Raw genomic sequence first — 19,436 nt, 5'->3', positions numbered from 1 at the left:
TCCATGGGTTAGGGGGCGCAAATCCACGGGTTAGGGGGCGCTTGCCTTGCCCCGGGTGCTGACAACCCACGCTACGCCACTGGCGGTAGGTTAGGTGGAGTGGCAGCCGCTGACCCACAAGCAGTGGCGTAGCGTTGGGGGTGCAGGGGGGCCGGCCGCACCGGCCGCAACATCTGGGGGTTAGGGTTAGGGGGCGCAAATCCATGGGTTAGGGGGCGCAAATCCACGGGTTAGGGGGCGCTTGCCTTGCCCCGGGTGCTGACAACCCACGCTACGCCACTGGCGGTAGGTTAGGTGGAGTGGCAGCCGCTGACCCACAAGCAGTGGCGTAGCGTTGGGGGTGCAGGGGGGGCCGGCCGCACCGGCCGCAACATCTGGGGGTTAGGGTTAGGGGGCGCAAATCCACGGGTTAGGGGGCGCAAATTACTTGCCTTGCCCCGGGTGCTGACAACCCACGCTACGCCACTGCCCACAAGGCCACCCAAGCGAGCTTCATGGCTGAGTGGGAATTTGAATCCTGGTTTCCTCCAGGTCCTTGTCTGACGCTATAATAATAATAATAATAATAATAATAATAATAATAATAATAATTTTATTATGTATGCCCCGCCCATCTGGCTGGGTCTCCCCAGCCACTCTGGGCGGCTTCCAACCAAATATCAAAAACAATACAGTGGTACCTCAGGTTAAGTACTTAATTTGTTCCGGAGGTCCGTTCTTAAACCTGAAACTGTTCTTAACTTGAAGCACCACTTTAGCTAATGGGGCCTCCTGCTGCTGCCGCCGCAGCAGGTGTTCTCATCCTGAAGCAAAGTTCTTAACCCGAGGTACTATTTCTGGGTTAGCGGAGTCTGTAAGCTGAAGCGTATGTAAGCTGAAGCGTATGTAACCTGAGGTACAGCATCAGACATTAAAAACTTCCCTAAATAGGGCCACCTTCAGGTGTCTTTCAAAAGTAAAATAGTTGTTTAGTGCCTTGACATCTGGTGGGAGAGCGTTCCACAGGGCAGGTGCCACCACTGAGAAGGCCCTCTGCCTGGTTCCCTGTAACTTCACTTCTCGCAGCGAGGGAACCTCCGGAAGGCCCTTGGAGCTGGACCTCCGTGTCCGGGCAGAACGATGGGGGTGGAGATGCTCCTTCAGGTATACAGGACTGAGGCCGTTTAGGGCTTTCAAGGTCAGCACCAACACTTTGAATTGTGCTCGGAAACGTACAGGAATATAAGAAAAGCTTTGCTGGATGAGGCCAGTCCAGCATTCTGTTCTCCCAGTGGCCAACCACCAGATGCCCCGAGGGGAAAACCCACCAACAGGATCTGAGCGCAGGTAGCTATCCATAGTTCTCTCCTGGCCACAAATTTGCTTAGTCCTCACTGGTGTGTTTGTGTGTCCATGTGCCAAAGCAACCGAAAGCGCAATCGTAGGTTTGCGCACTCGGAAGTTAAATCCCATTAAAGTGAAATCTCACTGGAGGTTTTTAAGCAGGTCACCTGCCAGGGACGCTTGAGGGCAAATTCATTCCTGCACGACTCGCGGGTCCCTTCCAACTCTGCAGGTTTAGGGTTCTAAAATTCAGGCACAGGGAGGCATATTTATTTGTTTGTTTCAACTTTTATACTGCTTTTTATCCGAAGATGCCAGGATCTAGTCCTTCACAGGTAAGGGGGGTGGGTGGGGGAGGACTGCAGCCAGACACACGAACTTGAATCCAAGCCCGGGCTTGGCAGTTGAAATCCTTGCCAAACCGAATTTCGAACTGGATCTGGCTTCGATTTCCGTCTCTCCCCCCACCAAATTTTGCACCGCAATTGCTGGACGCGAGCGCTGCTAAAGCGCACGTTCTTCGACGGAGCTGGATCCGCCACGGGAAGCAGCGCTTAGTCGCGAGGAGGAGGAGGAGGACGGGGCGCAACAGAGGAATCCTGCCCGAGTGACGTCAAAAAGCCTCTGGGTGACGTCACGCCCGCCGTCGCTCAGAGAACCGTCTCCTGGCTGGAGCGGCGGGATGCGGGGGGCGCTCAGTGTCCGGCCCAAGGGGGAGCCGGCAGCAAGCAACGCCCGGCTGCTGCCGAGTTAACAACTGCATACGGGGCTACACTGGGTGTGCAAAACATGGGGAAGAAAAGAGGTGAGCGCCTTTCAAATGGGGGGTGGGGGTGGGAGGTCAGGGTTAAAGCTGTCGGGGGTTATTCCCCTGTGAAGGATACCGGTGTAGAGCTTCCATATTCAGAGGAAGTCTACCTCCTCAGAAACCATGCGAAATCCTGAGTACAGTGGTACCTCGGGTTACAGACGCTTCAGGTTACAGAGGCTTCAGGTTACAGACTCCGCTAACCCAGAAATAGTACCTCGGGTTAAGAGCTTTGCTTCAGGATGAGAACAGAAATCGTGCTCTGGCGGTGCAGTGGTTTTAGCTAAAGTGGTTCTTCAGGTTAAGAACAGTTTCAGCTTAAGAACGGACCTCCGGAACGAATTAAGCTCTTAACCCGAGGTACCACTGTATCTCTTTCTGAACTTCGGGTGGCCACAGGTTAGGTAAAGGTAAAGGGACCCCTGACCGTTAGGTCCAGTTGTGGCTGACTCTGGGGTTGCGGCGCTCATCTCGCTTTATTGGCCCAGGGAGCCGGTGTACGTACAGCTTCTGGGTCATGTGGCCAGCATGACTAAGCCGCTTCTGGCGAACCAGAGCAGCGCACGGAAACACCATTTACCTTCCCGCCACAGCGGTATCTATTTATCTACTTGCACTTTGACATGCTTTCGAACTGCTAGTTTGGCAGGAACAGGGATCGAGCAACGGGAGCTCACCCCGTTGCGGGGATTTGAACCACTGACCTTCTGATGGGCAAGCCCTAGGCTCTGTTGTTTAGACCACAGCGCCAAACCACAGTTTGTTGGACTACAACTCCCATCATCCATAGCCGGCTGAAGTAGGTTTTGAGGCCAAGGGAGACCTGCAATAAAGTGTTGGTGCCTTGAGTGCCTCTACTCCTCTCCTGCTCTCTCTTGCTCTCTCCCATTCTCTGGTCCCCCCCCCCACCCTTCCAGCAGTCAAATCAGCATCCCATGATCCCCGAGCACACATATATCTCTTTTGGGTTTTGGGTGGATCCTCCAAAAGGATTTTTTTTTCTACTTCTGCAAATCTTGGGGTTCAACCCAGCCTGTGGTTGCTTGTTATTGTGTATGGTTGATGCTGTTTTACCTTCTACAGTGGTACCTCGGTTTAAGAACAGCTCTGTTTATGAACGATTTGGTTTACAAACTCCACAAAACTATTTGGTTTACAAACTCCACAAAACTAGAAATAGTGTCCCAGTTCGGGAACTTTGCCTCAGTCTAAGAACGGAATCTGAATGGTGGAAAGGCACCGGTGGTAGAAGGCCTCATTAGGGAAAGTGCACCTCGGTTTAAGAACAGTTTTGGTTTAAGAACGGACTTCCGGAACGGATTAAGTTCGTAAACTGAGGTACCACTGTATATGGATTGGCACTCGGAGACCTGATTACTATAAAGGGAATTTAGTGTGCTCCTAGATATGAAGACTCTAATAGGCATGAATGAGGCTCGCTTAATCCAGACCTTCACGACAGGGAAATTCAGGTTGTGAAACAAACTTGTTTCCCTACCTCTTCCCCACTCCAAAAAAAGAACCACCCAGAGTTTCCACAACAAGGAAAGTAAAGGATGATGATTGCTTGACATTATATTCTTCAACTGAAAAAATATCTGAGTAAACGCTCAATAATAATGACTGTCACATAATCTCCTTGGAAATGTCTATAAGAATGATTGAATGCTTAGTAAACGCGTCATCTCGAAGTGACCTGAAAGAAGAATTTCCTGGAAAATAAAAGCTGAGCTTCCAGTATGTTGGTACCCTGAATTATTTCCCCTTGGGCTACAATTAAGTAAAATCTGTTGTATTCTAGTAGGTAAAAAATATTGATTTATAGAGCTCTTTTCTCTCTTTTTCTGTTAAAACAGATCTGATGACATTCTCTATCACTATTGTCTATATCCACGTGTTAGTGAAGAGTTAGTTTTATGTTTCTTTTAACGAAAGGAACAACCAAAGGACAAATAAATCTGTTTCTTTTGACTCTATAAAAATTGTATTATGGCTACAGATACATAATTTTTAGAATCAGTTGCAAAGTTTGTATTCCAAACTTTAAAAGATTCATAAGCAACTCTAAAACTTTGTCACAAACTTCTTTAACAATGAAAAGAACGTATATTTACAGGGCTGTCTTATATTCTTGAGTCTCTCTTGTTGCACGGAATCTAAACGTTTGTTTTGGAATTTGAAGGTCTCTGTGTGGATTTTTAATACACCTGAACCAAAAACCATTCTGATACAGTGGTACCTCGGGTTACATACGCTTCAGGTTACACACCCCGCTAATAAAGAAATAGTGCTTCAGGTTAAGAACTTTGCTTCAGGATAAGAACAGAAATCGGGCTCCGGCGGAGCGGCAGCAGCAGGAGGCCCCATTAGCTAAAGTGGTGCTTCAGGTTAGGAACGGTTTCAGGTTAAGAACGGACCTCCGGAACGAAATAAGTACTTAACCTGAGGTACCACTGTACAGTTTTCTCCCTCTGCCCCAACCACTACTAGCCATTGAAAACATTCTGTGTACATGGGATACTTCTCGTGTGTGCTTGCTCCCTGTCCCTGCACAACCTGTTGTTCATTGGTATTCACCTACCCTGTGTTCCTGACCTACGGTTGGGTTGCAATCTAACTGAAGCACAACCAGCATTGCCACTTACCGTACCCTTCCTTTTAAAAAGGTTTTTATTTTATTTTTCAAAAGATATTTATTAAGGTTTCAACATATTACAAAATATGCAAAAAAACAACAATGAAAAAAGAATTAAAGAAAAAAAATAGAAGAAAAAGGTAAAAATACAAGATAAAAACAGTTAAAAAAACAGATTGGTCTTTCCATGTCTTATCTTTCATTTACTTGTTTCCCTGACCTCCTCACACCTCCCTTTCTGTATTCCAGTTCAAATTAGTTAGTTCAGCAAATCCTTTCCCTCTTTAATTTTATCTTAATCTCTTATCTTAAAATATAATAACTTTAAATTTTCACCTTTTAACAATCCATTTTTACATATTCCTTTTAACATTGCTGCTTAAAACCACTTAACTTCAGTCCAACATCATTCTAACATTCATTAATTTTGCAGTATTTCTGTAAATAGTCTTTAAATTTCTTCCAATCTTCTTCCACCGACTCTTCTCCCTGGTCTCGGATTCTGCCGGTCATTTCCGCCAGTTCCATATAGTCCATCACCTTCATCTGCCATTCTTCCAGAGTGCCTTTTAAAAAGGTTTTTAAGAGGAGGAGAGAGTAGTGGACACCAACTTGGACGGCTTAAAACATTAGGATTAGACAAATACATGGAGGATAAGGCTTATCAGTAGCTGCTAAAGCTGATGGCGATGATCTACCTTCACTTTCAGAGGCTGAATACCAGTTTGGGGGAAATCGTAGGAGGGGAAGGGACTGTTGGGCTCAAGTGATGCTTGCAGGCTTCTTCTCGTAGGCAACTGGTTGGCCACTGTGACAACAGGATGTAGGAGTAGATTGGCCCTTGGCCTGATCCAGTAGGTTCTTCATTTTAATTAATTAATAAACATTTTATTGGCATCACATACAAACATCCAAAACAAATCAGTACAGAATTACCACTTCCCCAGTGGCACAAAACATTTGCTAAAAGAGCAGTCTATCGTCACATCTCTTGGTCTCCAGGGAGATCAGATGTCTGCAGTGTATTTAGAGATATTTAGCCACAAACTTGGTAAGCTCCTGATCATTCCCCAGTAATAGAAAATGTATGACCTCCAACTCTGGTTTCCATTTGGGGATACAGAATTGATCTAGAAATTGCTGGTGGAGATCAGCATATAGTTTACAATTGAGAACCATATGTGTAAGGCTTTCCACCAGGTGGTCTTCACATGGGCAAGTTCTTTCTCCTTCCACCCTGCCTGAGAACCTTGCCCAAAGGAGGTTTGATGGATTTGAATTAAACCTGGCCAGCGAAAATGCCCTTCTTTCTTGAGGGTTAAGCAAAAATTCAAGGTAATTATGGTTAGTTTCATGAGCCCAAGAAAGTTGAAAATAAAGAGGGGAGCATGTTTTCTCTACTGCTACTGTAAGTTCTTGGCATTCAGTATCCCACAACCTAGTTTTTATTATAGCCTTGGCAGATGGTAGGGACATCATATGTTCCTATCTAGTTTTGAGGATGGATTCCTGTGAGAAACACAGGCTAAAGCTTATTTTTACTTCTGTCTGATTTAATAGGAGGCTGGAGAAAATTTTTCTGTTGTACTGGCCCACCGGAAACGCAGTCTTCAACATGGTGAGCTACACCTCCCTTTTCTTAGTGAACGCAAGGGAACCATATATGCCCTTTGGATGTTTGGCCCAGGCATGAGATGTATGTCTCATTGATACAGAACAGGAATTTAGTGAATGTATCAACCCATTATATGGGTTTCATCAAACTGCTTGCGAGTTAAAACTCATACCCACTGTAGGGTATGGAGAGCTTGTTGAAGAGCAAGTCACCCAGTTGCATATATTTTGCATAAACTATTCACCCCAGGTGAGAACAATGGAGCTGAACAATGCATGCTTGAAGGAGGTGACTTATTTGAGGCAAGTGTTGCTCTTCATTGTGACACTGGCTTGTGCAACCTCAAAAATGCAAACGCAGCCCAGTAAAACTGAGGCCCTCTGTGTGGTGCGTTGTGTGTCTGCAATAGCAGGCAAGAACACTAGCAATCAATTTGGGTTCCCTAGCACAAGTTGAAGTTACATTTGTAAGAGAGAGACATAGTGGGTTTTCCACCAATGATGGCCAACAGTGTTGCTGGGAGTCATCAGGACCATAGGGCAAGTTGGAGGAATTCTGGGTGGCCTGCATTTATGGATGAAATTGTTCTGACTTGGGCATCATATAAAATACATATATAGGTCTGGCTATGACTACGGTCCCCTCTTATCCCCTACTTTAAGAAAACATTTTCACATCTGCCAATACATGTTAAAGTTTTGGTTACTATCGCTGTCTGTCCAACAAGCCCTGAAATTATTTGTTGTCTTGTGTCTTTTAGCCTTAATATCGCTTCGTCTGAGCAATTTAAGCCTCCCTCGGAGCTAGACCCCTCGGAACCAGACCCCTCAGAGATAGAGCCAGACCAGGACCCGGTAATTCATTCTATATCTTCATTATATTGCCATCCCTAATTCAGATGGACTGCTTAGAGAACATTTGTTTCAGGTGGTATACAGATATAGTCTTTCATACCAACGCATTTGAGGGAGGTGCGTTAATTTGTGGTGGCCAAACGGCAGGGCATCTTCTGGTACCTTTGAGATTTAAAAGATTTGTTGCACTGGGGGTCACCAACCTTTTTGGCCCATTTTGAGAAGTTACAGAATGGCCACCATGGCTGGGTGGGGTGGGGTTGCAATGTTAAACACCATGGCTGAGGGAGACTGCATGGCTCCCGGTGGCCGCGCAGAGCTGCGCTGATCCCGGGATGGCAGGCAGCTCTGCGCCGCCATCCGGAGCGGGGAGCGAAGTCCCGCCCCGCTCCCGGTGGCCGCGCAGAGCTGCGCTGATCCCAGGACTGCAGGCAGCTCTGCGCGGCCACCGGGAGCTCCCGAACCAAGCTCCCGAACGATCGACCAGGAAGGAGAGAACATGCCAGTAGGGCATGTGTCTCTGTCAGGGTCCTACATGCGAATAGGACGATCCTAAAAAGGAGAGGTTATATTAATAGCAATTTATCCCTCCAGGCTCCCACATGTGTGGGTTCAACAGAGTTTCCAAGTCCTATACTTGGCAGTAAAACTAAAAGCTAAGGAATTAGGCTGTAAAAACCTTGTTTTGAGCAGGTCCAGCTATGAAGTAAGCTGGCTTCCCTCCTCTTAAGGTAAAGACCCCTGACCATTAGGTGCAGTTGTGACCGACTCTGGGGTTGCGGCGCTCATCTCGCTTTATTGGCTGAGGGAGCCAGCGTACAGCTTCCGGGTCATGTGGCCAGCATGACTAAGCCACTTCTGGCGAACCAGAGCAGCGCACGGAAACACCGTTTACCTTCCCGCTGGAGCGGTACCTATTTATCTACTTGCACTTTGACGTGCTTTCAGACTGCTAGGTTGGCAGGAGTCCTTCCTCTTACCCTGCTTAATAAAGAACCAGGCAACAACTTTCCAGAGATGGAAAGAAGATAAAGTTCCTACCAGAGAAGAATGGCAGATGAAGGTGATGGACTATATTGAAATGGCTAAAATGACTGGAAGAATCAGAAATCAGGAAGACCAAAATTTTAATACGGAATGGGGAAAATTTATAATTTATCTTAAAAGACCACTGTAAACAATTAAAATCGTTAGTAGGATTGGAATATCACTTGTAGTTTAAGGGCGAATTCTGGACACAGTGGAGATGTAAAAGATTTGGATCATCATAAAAGATACATAAATGATTAATAATAGGACCCACAAAGGGGAGGACGGAAGAAGAAGAAGAGTTTGGATTTGATATCCCGCATCCAGGAGATTCCTTGGAATCTTGTTTTTATGATTCATGTTTAATATATCTCTGTGAAATTTTAACTTGAGAAACCAAATAAATAATTTTTTTAAAAAATTCAGGCAACAACTTGTAAAATAAGTGTAAAAGTAAGATTTACTTTATAATCATGCATCAGTAATAACTATGCAGGCAAAATATTATGGTATAACCAGCTTCAGGCATGTGTCAGCTTCAGAGCACCCAACTCTGGTCAAGGGAAGAGTGAGAGGAACAGGAAGTGCTATATGCTCCTTCCTCTCCAGGAGAGGAAGGGGAAATGACATCACACAGAGTCCTCTCTACCAGTTGTATTTCTATGGTCTATCTACCTATCAGCAATACGGCTCTGTGGACTTAGCCCCTTCTGATGCTAACTAGCAAGAATATGCATCTGTCAGGTTGGGCTGCCAATTTCTCACATTATGTTCTTCCCCTCTCTCACCCATCCTAAGGGCTTTCAAGTAATCTGGTTAAGAGCCAAGACCCCTGCCTGCCTATCAGCAAAAAGGGTGTCTCTTTAACTTCGTAAGTCAACTCTTATTTTGAATGTAAGGTGTTGGTGGTCATACACACATACTATTTATTTCCCCAAACAGGAAGATGGCTTGTATGTTGAGAATGAGTTACAAACTTCAAAAGTGGATATCCCAGAAGGAAATAGGTGGAGATGGTCTCGATTACACAAAGAGGTAGAACAGCAAACCTCAAAGACGGCTGTACTCATTCCAGAGATAGAGACGTCATCCGAGGCGGACGTTCAGGTCCAAACCTCGTTTTCGAGCCTACCAAGAGGAAGGGAGGCCCAGGCGCAAACTTCATTTCTCTCCCTGCGGTCTCCAACCCCAGCAGAAAATGACGCTCAAGTGCAAACTTCATTTATGGAATTGCCAAGAGAGGCGGAAGCTCAGGTCCAAACATCCTTGCTTTCGTTACCTGGAGAAAAGGAGATACATGCCCAAACCTCGTTTAGCTCGTTGCCAGAAAGGAGGTCTGTGGCATCTTTTGCAGGATCTGCCCTGTCCTCTTCCTCCTATCTAGAGTTGTTGGAGAAGTTTCCCTCTCTGCCCATGTTATCTGAGGCCCAGGTGCAGACCTCACATCTTGATATAAGAGTTCCTTCGGAGATAGACATCCAGTTGCAGACTTCGTTTTCGGACTACATGTCAGAAAGAGAGTATGCGTCCTCCTCTGAGCCCCAGAGTAAGCTATCACCCCAGTCATCAGTGATAGAACAAACTGCGATATATCCCGTATATATTGATACTGGGGTACAAACTTTACCTGTGGAAATACCGCCCGGCAACGACTGGCGTTCTGCGCGGTTAAATACTGCGGCCCAGGTGCAAACGTCCTTTGCTTCGATGACAGACCAATGGCCAATGCTTGGGTTAGGAAAAGACGAGACAGCAGGAGACGTGGAATCCCTTTTTTCCATAGAAGAGGCACCTCTGCCTTTTGAACGGGCTGAAAGAGCTATGCAGACATCTGAGACGTTGCTTCGGCAGTGGAAGAAATTGCATTCTTCACAGCCACAAACTGACGCACAGGTGCAAACCTCCTCCATTGAACTGCTAAAGAAACTTTCTTTGCTATCCCGGATTCAGAGCATGGAATCAGCTTCCCGTGCCGAGTTACTAAAGAAAGCTTCCTCCCTGTCAGTGGGTGAACCCCACATGCAAACTTCAAGTCCTGAATTACTGAGGAAGGCTTCTTCTTGGTCAACCTCTGGGGTCCAAGACCAGATCTTAAGTGATGAGCTGCTGAAGAAGCGTCCATCTTCGGCACAAGTGCTTAGAACCTCAGATTATGAACTGGCAAGGTTGTTACCTCCCAAGTCAACAACCAAGGAGGCCCAGATACAAACATCTGAGGTAGAACTCATTAATAAACTTTTGTCAGATAGGTCAACAGACACTCTCTTCCGAAAGTCTTCTTCTGCGTCAGATATCAAACCCCAGGAGAAGACCTCAGACACTGATTTCCCAAAGTCCCATTCTGCATCATTTGCAAAACCTCCGGAGAAGATATTGGACAGTGATTTCCAAAGCTACACTTCCATGTCACATGCTGAACCCCAGAAGAGGGCATCAGACACTGATTTTCAAAAGTACTCTACTTTGTCATTGATTGAGGGTGGGGATGATAATCAAGAAGCTTTAACAGAAGGGAAGGAGTACCTTATTACCCCACAGGTGATGGAAGCTCAGATCCGTAAATGGTATCATGAACTCCCAGAAGTTCAGACCTCAGCCTCTCAAAAAAAGCCTCTTTGGACGCCAACAATTGACAGTGAGGTACAAACATCACATGTTGAAATACCATATGGAAACAAGTGGCGTGAATCACGTTTGCAAACCGAAGCTCAAGTGCAGACTTCAGGGCTTAAAGTACCCGTGGAAAAAGCGGAATCCTTTCCCCAACTGCAGAAGGCTAACCAGACCCAAACATCCTTGCTTGAAATATGGCGAGCAAGAGAGTTAGCTGAAGCCCAGAACCAGACTTGCGGCTTCGATGAAGCCGAAACAGAGGAGTTCCCTCACGCATTACTAGTTGATAGCCACGCACAAACATCAGATTTTGACTTTTGGAAAGCAAAGGAACAAATGGATATTGAAACACAGACTTCAGTAGACAAAATTCTACAGCAAGGGATCAGGCCTTCTCCCACTGAACAGGTTGACAAGCTGGTGCAGACATCTTTTCTTGATCTGGGGAAATCAAAAGACTACATGCAGCAGAAGGCATCTGAGACAGACTTAACGGAGCCTGAAAGAACGTATTTCACCCCATTACAAAGTGACTTTGAAGTGGAGACTGATACTCAGGCACAACGCTCCATCTCTGATTTCCTAGAGGCACAAAAACAGCCGCCTCTGGCGCAACAAACCAGTGCTGAGGTGCAAACCTCAAATGTCGAAATACCTGCGGGGAGCTCGTGGCGTTCATCACGCTTGCATTCTGATGTTCAACAGCAAACTTCACTGGAATTTGACGAGGAAGAATCAGAACCTTTTCCCTCATCACAAAAGGACATTCAGTCACAAACCTCCCTTCTTGACATATGGAAGGCGAAACAGCTCCATGATGCCCAGAACCAAACTTCTTGGATGGATTTCCCAACAGATGTGGAAGATCCTTTTCTCTCACCACAGTCTGAAAGCCCATCTGAGTACTTTATGCCTGAGGAAGAACAGTCTCCTCCACCAGCCCTACTGGATGCTCAGATGCAAACCTCACTCCTTGACATCTGGAAGGCAAAAGAACTCCATAATGCCCAGAAGCAGACTTCTTGGATAGATGTGCCAGATCCCATGGAAGAACCTTTTCTCCCACCACAGTCTGAAAGCCCAATTGAGCCGCCTATGCTTGAGATGGAAGAGGCTCCTCTACCAGGCAGAATGAACAACCAGGTGCAAACCTCCTTCTCTGACAGGTGGTGGAAGAAAGAACGAGTGGACGCTGAGATGCAAAGTTCCCTGGCAGATTTGCCACAGGGCAACAAGGTCGTGCCTCTTCTCCCACCACAGTCTGAAAGCCCAATTGAGCCAGCTGAGCTTGAGATAGAAGAGGCTCCTCCTCCAAGCAGAATGGAAAACCAGGTGCAAACCTCCTTCTCTGACATATGGCGGAAGAAAGAACGAGCGGACGCTGAGATGCAAAGTTCCTTAGCAGATTTGCCACAAGTCACCAAGGTCGTGCCCCTCCTACCAGAAAGCCCAATTGAGCCAGCTGTGGTTGAGATAAAAGAGGCTCGTCCTCCAAGCAGAATGGATAACCAGGTGCAAACTTCCTTCTCTGACATATGGCGGAAAAAAGAACGAGCGGACGCTGAGATGCAAAGTTCCCTGGCAGATTTGCCACAAGTCACCAAGGTCGTGCCCCTCCTACCAGAAAGCCCAACTGAGCCAGCTGTGGTTGAGATAAAAGAGGCTCGTCCTCCAAGCAGAATGGACAACCAGGTGCAAACCTCCTTCTCTGACATATGGCGGAAGAAAGAACGAGCGGATGCTGAGATACAAAGTTCTCTGGGAGATTTGCCACAGGTCACCAAGGTCGTGCCCCTCCTACCACAGCCTGAAAGCCCAACTGAGACACCTGAGCTTGAGATAAAAGAGGCTGCTCCAGATTGCAGAATGGACAGCCAGGTGCAAACCTCCTTCTCTGATATATGGCGGAAAAAAGAACGAGCAGATGCTAAGATCCAAAGTTCCTTAGCAGATTTGCCACAAGTCACGAAGGTGGTGCCTCTGCTACCACAACCTGAAAGCCCAACTGAGCCAGCTGTGGTTGAGAAAGAAGAGGCTCGTCCTCCAGCCAGAATGGACAACCAGGTGCAAACCTCCTTCTCTGACATATGGCGGAAAAAAGAACGAGCAGATGCTAAGATGCAAAGTTCCCTGGCAGATTTGCCACAAGTCACCAAGGTGGTGCCACTCCTACCACAACCTGAAAGCCCAACTGAGCCAGCTGTGGTTGAGATAAAAGAGGCTGCTCCTCCAGGCAAAATGGAAAACCAGGTGCAAACCTCCTTCTCTGACATATGGCGGAAAAAAGAACGAGCAGATGCTGAGATTCAGAGTTCCCTGGCAGATTTGCCACAAGGCACCAAGGAGGTGCCTCTGCTGCCACAGTCTGAAAGCCCAATTGAGCCAGCTGTGGTTGAGATAAAAGAGGCTGCTCCTCCAGGCAAAATGGAAAACCAGGTGCAAACCTCCTTCTCTGACATATGGCGGAAAAAAGAACGAGCAGATGCTAAAATACAAAGTTCCCTGGGAAATTTGCCACAGTCTGAAACCCCAATTGAGCCAGCTGTGGTTGAGATAAAAGAGGCTCCTCCGGCTTGCAGAATTGACAACCAGATGCAAACCTCCTTCTCTGACATATGGCAGAAAAAAGAACGAGCGGATGCTGAGATACAAAGTTCTCTGGGAGATTTGCCACAGGTCACCAAGGTAGTGCCCCTCCTACCGCAGTCTGAAAGCCCAATTGAGCCAGCTGCGGTTGAGATAAAAGAGGCTGCTCCTCCAGGCAGAATGGACAACCAGGTACAAACCTCCTTCTCTGACATATGGCGGAAAAAAGAACGAGCTGACGCTGAGATGCAAAGTTCCCTGGCAGATTTGCCACAAGGCACCAAGGAGGTGCTTCTCCCATCACAAGCTGAAAGCCCAATACAGTCACCCATGCCTGACTCAGTAGATACAGCTCCTGAATTTCCTCCCCCAATTGAAGCTAAGGAGCCAACTTCCTTACCTGAAATACCCGAGACGATGAAGCCAGTGGATGTTCCAAAGTCACTTCCCCCATCACCAAGTGGCAGCAAGGACCAGACCTCCCAGCCTGATATGCAGACGCCAGAAGAATTACCCAAAGCACAGGAGCAGTCTTCCAAGACCAGTTTGGCAAGTGCCAAAGCTGTAACTCCTGTCTCATCACACACGTCTTTGAGCCCTGTTCCATCACAAACTGCTGTCTCTCCCGCCCACTCTCGCACTGCTGTATCTCCTGCCCTCTCTCGCACTGCTGTCTCTCCCGCTCACTCTCGCACTGCTGTCTCTCCTGCCCTCTCTCGCACTGCTGTCTCTCCTGCCCTCTCTCGCACTGCTGTCTCTCCCGCCCACTCTCGCACCGCTGTCTCTCCTGCCCTCTCTCGCACTTCTGTCTCTCCTGCCCACTCTCGCACCGCTGTCTCTCCTGCCCACTCTCGCACTGCTGTCTCTCCTGCCCTCTCTCGCACTGCCTCTCCCTCCCACTCTCGCACTGCTGTCTCTCCTGCCCTCTCTCGCCCTGCTGCCTCTCCAGCTTCCTCCCATTCTGCTGTTTCTCCTGTCCCACCATACACTCCTGCATCTCCTGCCGCATCAGAAATTCTCAGCCCAGTTCGACCACCCTCACCTGCATCGCTGTACGCAGAGGAGCAGCACCCTGACCTCGCAGAGCAGAAAAGAGCTTCGATGGAAAAAACACTGCTGGAATTATGGAGCACACGAGAGGAGGCCGAGGTTCAAAAGCAAACTGACCAACTTCAGCTTCACCTGGAGGATTTGCCTTTATTCCCAAAGCTGGAAGACAGCCAGGTGGAGATTGCAGAGGTGACAAAAGCTGAAGGGAAGAAACCAAAACAAGTTTCTAAAGTGCCGAAAAAGTCGAAAGCTCCTGCGTTTGCTGAAGCCCAGGTCCAGACCTCGTTTGTCGAAATACCCCGGGGGAAGAAATGGCGTGCATCTCGCATATTTGCAGAGGCCCAAGTCCAGACTTCTTTTCAAGACCTCCATGTGAAAGAAAGGGCCCCGGTTTTGCGTGATCACGTGGCAGCCAAAAGGTAGGAGACGAATACTGCTCTGCTGTAGCTTTACTGTGCTGTGATGGTTTTCATTCCCGTTCTGCGGTCTATCTCTGCTTCAGAGGTTGACAGCTAAAGCACATGAGTAGAAACCTGGAAGGTGGGCTCTCCGCGTTAATTGCTCCCTGTACAGTGGTACCTCGGGTTACATACGCTTCAGGTTGCATATGCTTCAGGTTACAGACTCCACTAACCCAGAAATAGTACTGCGGGTTAAGAACTTTGCTTCAGGATGAGAACAGAAATCATGCTCTGGTGGTGCGGCAGCAGTGGGAGGCCCCATTAGCTAAAGCGGTGCTTCAGGTTAAGAACAGTTTCAGGTTAAGAATGGACCTCTGGAACGAATTAAGTACTTAACCCGAGGTACCACTGTACATACAAAGCTGGAGCATTGGGGAGAGGTTTTAAAGCAAGCTTCAGTGGCGTAGCCAGAGGGGCTGTGGCCCCGGGCACAACATTCTGAGAGGGTGCAACCAGGCGTCCCCACGTAGGCACCGACTTCCATGGGGATCCCTTTCCCGGTGAAAGTGTCAGAGCAATCTAGCTCCACAGCGAGCAGGCACAGACAGGGAGGCGGGCAAGGTATAGCTTCTCTCTGGGCATTGGAGGGATTTGCCTGCCAGCACATAGCTGCCCTCTTGACTTATTAATTGCTGAGGGGGACTTGTGCACACAGGCAGGTGTGTACCATATCACCGCCTGAGGCAAAACAGGAATGTGCTGCACATGCTGTGCGCCACTGCCCCTTCCCTCCTTCCCCCTTTCTGGGTTCGCACATCAGCAGCTTCTAGGATCCGGCGAGATCTTGCAAGAGCCCTGCGAGATTGTGCAAGGCCTCTGTGTAATTTTGCAGGGCTCTCATGGGGATCCCGCCGGAAGTGTCGCCTTGCTCCTCGGGCCGTGGGGGCAGTAGAGCACCCCGCCAAGAAATGTCAAAACTGTCTTCAAAAACTTAAGAGTTCTGCTTTGAAACAGCAAAGTTTTTGCATCTTTGCTGGCTCTAGCAGGTCTGACCTGATATTTTTTTAAAATAAAAAAATGCATTAACAGTGGATGAAAACTGGGAGTTGTACAACAGAAAGTTGTACAGATGCCCCAACAAAAATATGTGCCTGGGATACTGCAAATATGCTAACAGCTAGTGTGGAAGTGTGGGACGCGGGTGGCGCTGTGGGTTAAAGCCTCAGCGCCTAGGACTTGCCGATCGAAAGGTCGGCGGTTCGAATCCCCGCGGCGGGGTGCGTTCCCGTTGCTCGGTCCCAGCGCCTGCCAACCTAGCAGTTCGAAAGCACCCCCAGGTGCAAGTAGATAAATAGGGACCGCTTACTAGTGGGAAGGTAAACGGCGTTCCGTGTGCTGCGCTGGCTCGCCAGATGCAGCTTTGTCACGCTGGCCACGTGACCCGGAAGTGTCTGCAGACAGCGCTGGCCCCCGGCCTCTTGAGTGAGATGGGCGCACAACCCTAGAGTCTGGCAAGACTGGCCCGTACAGGCAGGGGTACCTTTACCTTTTAGTGTGGAAGTGCCCCCCCCTTTAGATAGGTTGTCCTGTGAGTAGACAGAAAGCAATGAAATCTGAACAGGAAACTTAAAGGCAAAGAGACTTGGGAAATCTCAGGAGGACTTAGTAGGAATACAATGAGTTGACAATGACACTGTCTGGATTCCCCATAAAAACTGAGTGTTTTATTATGTTCGTTCCAGACTAAACTGCTAGTGTGGAAGCTTCCCTTGTAAGGCAATTGGATGGATCCAGATTAAGTGAGTCGCATTTAGTTCCCACTGAAATCAACAGGTTCTTAACTTCAGTTGGTGCAAAATTCAGCAGCGAGGTTGCTCCCCGGGACAAGATGGTTTGATCATATTACACAGGTCCTGGTCTGACCGCACTGGCTGCCAATTAGTTTCCAGGCCCAGTGCTGGTTTTGACCTATAAACCCTTAAATGGTTCAGGACCGCAGTACCTCAAGGACTGCCTTTCCCTGTAGGAACCAACCTGGACCTTGCAATAATAACCCAAGGCCTTCTTTGTGAGCCTCCTTGTGCCCTCCATCTTTCCCAACATCAGGGTGTTTTCCAGGGAGTCTTCTCTTCTCATGAGGTGGCCAAAGTATTGGAGCCTCAGCTTCAAGATCTGTCCTTCCAGTGAGCACTCAGGGCTGATTTCCTTAAGAATGGAGAGGTTTGATCTTCTTGCAGTCCATGGGACTCTCAAGAGTCTCCTCCGGCACCATAATCCCTGCCAAGAAAACTCCATGGACAAGGACACATTCTACTCATGTAAATGTCCACGACTGGACCTAATGGTCAGGGGTCCCTTTACCTTTACCTTTACATGAAAGGTCCGGAGGGTGGCAACATGAGAATGGGCCTTTTCTGCGGTGGCTCCCAATTTGTGGAATGCTTTCCCCAGGAAGACTCGCCTGTTGCCTTCATTACATATCTTTAAGTCCCAAGCAAAAGCACCCCCCTTCTCCCAGGCCTTTGGCTTATTAAACAATCTACAGCCTATTAAACTGTGTGCGGGTGGAGTAGGGGGTTGTTACTGTTTCGTTTGTTAGTATGCAATGCAGTTTTGTGTTTTGGTATAATAATAAATAAATCTTTATTGCGGTCCAAAGACCCATAGAACAATTTCAGAACAAAATACAGTTAAGACAGCCAACCATAAAAGAGAGAGAAACTGAGGCAGTCATTTTGTTTTGTTTCGAACATGATGGTCTTTGTTTCTTTTGACTTCCGAAAGAAACTTTGCCATGGCCAGTGTAATATCATTAGACCTGTCACCCAAAAGATATTTAATATGGGAGGCTTCAGATTTTCCCAGCACATTTGCCAGTAGGGGTTTGATCCCTTGCTGGCCCATAAAAGGTAAAGGGACCCCTGACCATTAGGTCCAGTCGTGGCCGACTCTGGGGTTGCGGCGCTCATCTTGCTTTATTGGCTGAGGGAGCTGGTGTACAGCTTCTGGGTCATGTGGCCAGCAGGACTAAGCCGCTTCTGGTGAACCAGAGCAGCGTACGGAAACGCCGTTTACCTTCCCGCTGTAGTGGTACCTATTTATCTAATTGCACTTTGATGTGCTTTCGAACTGCTGGTTTGGCAGGAGCAGGGACTGAGCAACGGGAGCTCACCCCATCGTGGGGATTCAAACCGCCGACCTTCTGACCGGCAAGCCCTAGGCTCTGTGGTTTAACCCACAGCGCCACCCGCATCCCTGCTTGCCCATACTGCTCACAATTGCAGTAAGATATGCTTCATGCAATCGACGTCCTGAGAACATAAACAAAGCCTGTTCGGATAAGGGTTGCCTCTCAGCCTACCATTTAGCACTTCCAGAGGAAATACATTTAGCCTGGCTTTGGAAAATAAATGCTGATAGGTTGGTACAGAATTGTTTTTATATTGTAAACTGCCCTGTGATCCTCGGATGACGGTATAGAAATGTAATAAATAAATAAAATCATTTCATTGGGACCAAAGTGTAGCTTCATGTGGATCCATCCCATTAGTCTCTCCCCAGCCCCCACAACCACCAGAGAATTGAAGGTGAGAATTGAAAGAGAGATCACCGTTTATGCTGTGTTCATGTGTTCCATTCTTGTCTCTGAGAAATGAGCCTGGATAGCTCAGTTGGTTAGAACATGGTGCCGATAACGCCAGGGTTGCAGGTTCAATCCCCGTATGGGACAACTGCATCTTCCTGCTTTGCAGTCGATTGGACTAGATGAGCCTCAGAGTCTCTTTCAATTTTACAGTTCTATGATTCTTTCCCCGACTATTTTAATACTCCATCCTTACATTCTGGTGCTAAATAGGTTTGGAGGGTCTTCATATTCTTTCAAAAACAAGCAAAGCCTGTTTGGGCCAGAAAGCAACAGTGGGCTGAACAAACTGTGACTGTTCACCACGCAAAGGGGCTGTCCTCAAAATAGTTACCTGCATCTGAAAACCCTTCCTAATGTTCCCTTTTCTTGTCTTTCAGAGTACCAAGGGGACCGAAGCGAGCAGCACCAGTATCCGTGCACTTACACGTAAAGATGTCTCCAAAGCGTCAAACTAGCAATGAAAAGAAATAGTGAATTCTTGAATTTAAAGAAATAAAAGATTGCAAAATACCAGAAACTGAACCAACGGCTATTTCTGTAGGTGGGTGAGCAAACGCAGAAGCAGGCGGAGGTGTGCGAAGGGGCGCGAATAAGGACCGGTGCAGCAAAGCTGTCATTAGGAAAAAATGCATGAACAACTGGTGCACATTTTAGTTGCAGAAAGGCTGTGGGATGGCACACAGTCCATGCGTCTGTGTGTTTTGTCTGTAATGCAACTGCACACAGTCAACACCCCTGTAATCCCATTTCAATTATTTTAAAAAATAAAAAAAATTCCTTCCAGTAGCACCTTAAAGACCAACTAAGTTAGTTCTTGGTATGAGCTTTCGTGTGCATGACACTTCTTCAGATACACAGTGTGCATGCACACGAAAG

General features: G+C 47.6%; 1 protein-coding gene across 1 annotated transcript; it reads left to right on the top strand.

Moving 5' to 3' along the window:
• Positions 1–1,898: 1,898 nt before the first annotated feature.
• On the top strand, positions 1,899–19,077 carry LOC310690467 (uncharacterized protein). Its single transcript, XM_083469384.1, has 5 exons — positions 1,899–2,128; positions 6,327–6,384; positions 7,142–7,235; positions 9,207–14,932; positions 18,938–19,077. Exons 1-5 carry the CDS (start codon positions 2,113–2,115, stop codon positions 19,029–19,031), a joined length of 5,988 nt encoding a protein of 1,995 aa, XP_083325510.1. The 5' UTR covers positions 1,899–2,112; the 3' UTR covers positions 19,032–19,077.
• Positions 19,078–19,436: the final 359 nt, after the last annotated feature.

This window comes from Podarcis liolepis (genome assembly GCF_965112155.1).
Source record: "Podarcis liolepis genome assembly, chromosome: 13".
NCBI lineage: Eukaryota > Metazoa > Chordata > Lepidosauria > Squamata > Lacertidae > Podarcis > Podarcis liolepis.
Note: the sequence above shows the minus strand (reverse complement) of the source record. Positions and strands in the feature narration are given on the sequence as shown.

Bases quoted from the DNA above. Each gene is read 5' to 3' on its own strand.
- LOC310690467 (XM_083469384.1), top strand. The intron at 7,236-9,206 runs GTAATTCATTCT...TTCCCCAAACAG, and splicing joins TAGAGCCAGACCAGGACCCG to GAAGATGGCTTGTATGTTGA. The intron at 14,933-18,937 runs GTAGGAGACGAA...CTTGTCTTTCAG, and splicing joins GATCACGTGGCAGCCAAAAG to AGTACCAAGGGGACCGAAGC.